This window comes from Triturus cristatus, chromosome 7, assembly GCF_964204655.1.
Source record: "Triturus cristatus chromosome 7, aTriCri1.1, whole genome shotgun sequence".
Classification (NCBI taxonomy): domain Eukaryota; kingdom Metazoa; phylum Chordata; class Amphibia; order Caudata; family Salamandridae; genus Triturus; species Triturus cristatus.
Window position 1 is genome coordinate 1,773,146,937 of NC_140590.1, and position 5,210 is coordinate 1,773,152,146.

A 5,210-nucleotide genomic window follows, 5' to 3' on the forward strand; every position below is an offset into this window, starting at 1 on the left:
GCAATGTGGGTCAGTTTAAAATTAATTGATTTATAAGTCAGTATAATACATGTTTTACTTTGGAAAAAAGCTGTATATATTTTTCCACTTGTGCTTTCAGGTTGTGTTTGGAACATCTTTCAGAGTATCATCGTTTTGCAACTTTTATAGTTTTTGGAATAGTAAGTTGTTACATTTACCTTCAATATTTTTCTTTTAATTTGAATGTAGTGTTTTTGTATGTATTTTTAATTCATTATGTATAATGTTTGCAAGTCTGCGTGTGAATATATTTTTATCAATATTTTGATGTATTGAAGTGTATATTTTGGGGGAATTTATGTTTATTTTGGGAATCTAAAATTGGAATCAAGCTATTTATTTCTGGTGATATTAATAAAGTTTTTATAGTGCATGTTGTAATATGTATGACTATGTATATGTTTATATAGAGGTTACAATATTTTTGTTTCTGATATGTTTGTTATCAGTATCAGTGAAAATAAATATTATCAACCGTGATTTATTGTTTTTCAATATTGTGTTTTTATTAGTTAAGTATAGGAAGGAAATATTTTTGTGAAAGATTTTTATTTTCAGATATTTTTGTGAATTGATATTGTTAGCAGCGATATTATGTCATTTATCCATAGTAACTGCTTACTAATCTCTTTCTCGTACTGATTTAGCCTTGCTCCATTCCCTCTGTTACAGTAGGGAAATGGGCAAATCCTCAAGTAGACTTTAATTCACCCTGTGTTTTGCTGACACAAACTTGCAATTGCAACCACTTGTGTGATTTATTTCTTCCTTTGCTATTCTCTCCTTTTTTCTCTGGTCAGCTATTCAATTAAATAATTCCTCCACAGAGAGTCAGGGATACCTGGAACTCTCAGCAGATCTACGTCTTTGGCTGGAGCTTGACATTGGGCAGGAATTATAGTCATGGAGTAGTCTGATATCAGTTGAATGAAGAAAGTTGGGAGTGTTGGTGGTGCCGCTTGTATGTTACAGGTTGCAATAAAGGCAGGCACCCCTACATCTGTGGTGTTGTCTTTTCAGTCCTTATGTACAAGGAAAGGGAGAGGTGAGGTACAAACCTAATAGATCATGTCAGAGTACACCATCCCAAACATTTTACCCATTGACATACCTAGCTACTTAGAGTCTAATTATGATTTTGGCAGTTTACTGCCAAACAAAGGGTGGTGAGCTGACCGCAGTATTCTGAGTTGGATTGTTGGACCACCATGGGACTGCTGCCACCATCTGTGATCCCTGGTGTGATCTTGCAGTGCACTGAGGCCCACAATATGCTGATGGTGCTGCTGCAGCACCAGCAAGCATATTATGAGCTTCCTAACTATCACAGTTTTCATGGAGGTGAGCCAGTCATGAAAAGTGTGGACATAGGGCGCCCTGTTGCCTCTGGGCCAGGGGATGGATGCATGGAGGCACATGTTGTGCCCCCCTGTCTGCATGCACCCCCTGTTCCTGCACAGCATTGACTTCACACTCCATGTCATGCAGGTACATGCTTTGGCAGACCCAAGGTGATGCCTTGCTAAGACCCACATATGAGCCTTAGATTGGCACCACAATGGGAACATCAAAACAGGACTGCCCTACCTGGATTCCAGTCCCTAACTTGCAGTTGGTCTCACTATGGATTTGTCAGTGAGTCAGCGGGGTGCTGGCTTGGCGGCCCGTTGCCATACCTCCAAACATGTAATCAGGGCCTTAGTCTCTTCCTCTATGAAACTAAAGGCTTGCAGATAAAAGACACTGAATGATTCCTTCCTTAACAAAGATGAAGGCGTTCACTCACAGAGTTGACATGCTTCATCCTTGGACCATTCTACACCATGGAGATGCATACAGTGGGCTCTGTCCAGATATCTTTAATTGGAAGAATGGGTGAGTGTGTTGGACTGTCAAGCAATATTCTTGGAAACCAAAGACAATGAAACTAAAAATATGTGACTTTTATTGAATGTATTGCTTACACCTTATAAAATAATTAAAAATAAAAGTGCCAGCAGAAATGTGCAATGCAGATCCCGAGATTTATGCAAGCATGTTTCTGCTCTCCTATAAGGCCTATAGAGGTCCTGGCATTCATCAGGACAATTAGGATCCCTAATGTTACCTTATTTGATATATAGAGTCAAAATATTTTTAGTCAGTCATGAAAAGAGAGACGACGCCTAGCCTGTGTTGCTGTAAACAACATTTTGGTCCTTCTGACTGGATATGGCCACCTGACTGAGACCAGTACTGCTGCAGATTTGTTTAGTCACCGCTCGAGCCATAAATCCCATTGGTCCCAAAACTGAAGGAGCTTGAAAATATTATGTTTCACAAAGATACAAAGGGGGTCGATTCACAGAACCAATCTGAGACAAAGTCCTAAACTTACTACTTTTGGTATTCACAGAAGGCACTTACGATTTTTGGTATTCACAGAATGCACTTACGACTCATAACTTTACGTTCGCACTCGGGCTGGAATTTCTGCACCCGTACCATACTCTTTGCCCTCGGACCGTACTCTCCGCACCCAGACTGTATGTTATATTATGTTAATAACTTTTATAAAGCGCGGCGATTACCCAAAGGTGTCCTGGAGCTAACATATCTAGCCTGAGGGAGCAAGGCGGAACTAAGCTTATTCAGCATAACGCCAGGTCTTCAAAGCCTTCCTAAAATCTAACAGGTCAGTGGAGTTTCTTAGATAAAACGGAAGGTCATTCCAGGCTTTCGCCGCGCACACCGCAAAGCTTCTGCCCCCTCCTAAAGCTTTTCTCCTGAACGGTACAGAAACCAGCTTAGCCCCTAGCAAGTGGAGGGCTCTTTTTGGAATGTACCACTGGAACAGCTTGTTCAGGTAGTCTGGGCCTTTGCCCTGCAAAGCTTTGAAGACCATACAAAGTGATTTGAAGTGCACTCGACTCCTTACTGGGAGCCAGTGCAGCTTCCTTATTTCCTTGGAGATGGGGGAAAATTTGGATGTACCGTCCGGCTAGAGCCATACTCTCAGGCTGGAGACGTAATCTCCAGCTGGGGCCAGATAAAGTGTAATCAATGGTCTGGATTGCAATTTTTACAAAAAGAAACATTAAGAATGTGTGGTAAATGGTAGAGGAGGTCATGAAAAACAGGGAAAAGGGTACGGCTAGAGAAGCTTGCTCCCTTGTATCATGGTGCAATTTGCTCTCCCCTTAGTATTGAATGTAGTGTTGACACCGCAGTCAACAATGAGGGGAGCGCAAATTGTTCACTGCATTTACCATGACGCAAAGGAGAAAACCTTTCTGGGTTATGATATAGTGTCTGTCCGTACCCTTTTCCCTGCCCAAACTGTTTTTCTTGACCTCCTCTACCATTTATCACACATTCCTAATGCTCCCTTTTCTAAAAATTTCAATCCGGCCCATTGATTACACTTTATCCAGCCCCAGCCCGAGATTACTGCTCAAGCTGGAGAGTATGGCCCTAGCCGGAGAGTACGGTCCGGGTGCAGAGAGTACAGTCTGGGTGCGTAGAGTACGGTCCGGGTGTGGTAATTCCGCCACGAGTGCGAATATAAAGTTAGGAGTCGTAAGTGCATTCTGTGAATACCAAAAATCGTAAGTGCCTTCCGTGATTACCAAAAGAAGCACGTTTAGGATTTTGTATCAGATTAGTTCTGTGAATGGGCCCCAAAGTCTTCCTTGGACCACATGTATTTTGACCTCTGTTGGTCTTTCTAAAGGATTAAAGACAGACAGAGGTTGAAACATCAAAAACTTTACTACTTTCCCATACCATTTTAATTGCTTCTTTGCTATTTTTGTTTTCCCTTTGCCATACACCTTTATTAATACTCCTAATACTGTAATACTTCTTAATATTACATATTGTGTACATATATTTATAAGCTTGATTATTTGTTCTTTTATTCTCCAACCCGTCTCCCTCTCTAAGCTGTTGTTTACTTTTCTTTAATTGCAGATTTCCTTAATATCTCAGCACTGAAAAACTGCGTTCGAGGACAAATGGAAGTAGAATATCAAACATTAGCATCTGAGTTCATCATTGTGTTTTTTTATATTTTTCCTCATCTTCTAGTTCCACTTTTTTGTGTGTTTTTACTGCTTTACATCTTCGTACTGGTGGGGAACCTTCTTATCATGGTGATTGTCTATTCAAACACACAATTGCACACACCAATGTATTTTTTCCTCACAAACCTAGCCTTTCTGGACATCAGTTACACAACAATGATTTTTCCAAACATGCTCGCTCATTTCTTTCTGGCGGGAACACACATTTCTCTAAATGCATGCTTGCTGCAGATGTTTTTTTTCATTTCCTTGGTGTCTACAGAATTTTTTCTTCTTACAGCCATGGCTTATGATCGATATGTGGCCATTTGCAATCCTTTACGGTATGTGACCACCATGAATAATGCAGTTTGCATGAAGATGGCTGCTGGATGTTGGGTAGTTAGTTTTATGGACCCTATACCACATGTTGTATTAACATCTAGGCTCTCATTCTGTGGACCTCTCACAATCAACCATTTCTTTTGTGATGTGGCTGCTGTAATGAATCTTTCTTGTAGCAGCACTTGTGCTGTTGAGGTAGCAATCTACGTGATGGGTACTCTAGTTGCAGTTGCACCTTTTGCATTAACTATCGCATCTTATATCAACATCATCTCAACAATCCTGAAAATCCGGTCTACAGGGAGGAGGTGCAAGTCCTTTTCCACCTGTGCCTCCCACCTCACTGTGGTTATATTATTTTATGGAGTTATCTGTTCTACGTACATGAGACCAGCATCAACGGCCTCAGTGAAATACAACAAAATATTGTCTTTGTTATATGTTGCCCTAACTCCACTATGCAATCCCATTATATACAGCCTGAAAAACACAGAGTTTAAAAACACCCTGAGGAAGACAAAGAATACAAAATAGCATTTATGAAGCAAAAATAACGTTTTTTTTATCTTTCAAAGCATACATTGCAGAAAAACATTTCATTTAGAACTGGGAGTTTATCCCAGAATTTGGTAGATTCTAACCTTGACGTTTCTAATTCAGTTTCGACCTTTTCAATTGTATTCCCAAATTGATATCATGATTTTAGAAATCAGAGAGGTTCTAGGGTTTACCCTTTTGAATGTAGCTCAGAGTAGGTATAGGCAAGGACAATATAGGCAGTGATGCAAGAAGAGAAACTAT

At 40.2% G+C, this 5,210-nt stretch overlaps 1 protein-coding gene across 1 annotated transcript; it reads left to right on the forward strand.

The window, feature by feature from the left end:
- The first annotated feature begins 4,016 nt into the window (after positions 1 to 4,016).
- LOC146813059 (olfactory receptor 5V1-like) lies at positions 4,017 to 4,943 on the forward strand. The gene has a single exon (XM_085614693.1). It carries the CDS (start codon positions 4,017 to 4,019, stop codon positions 4,941 to 4,943), a length of 927 nt encoding a protein of 308 aa, XP_085470819.1.
- Positions 4,944 to 5,210: the final 267 nt, after the last annotated feature.

Excerpts from the sequence above, each read along its gene's own strand:
- LOC146813059 (XM_085614693.1), top strand. The coding sequence starts at position 4,017 with ATGGAAGTAGAATATCAAACATTAGCATCTGAGTTCATCATTGTGTTT.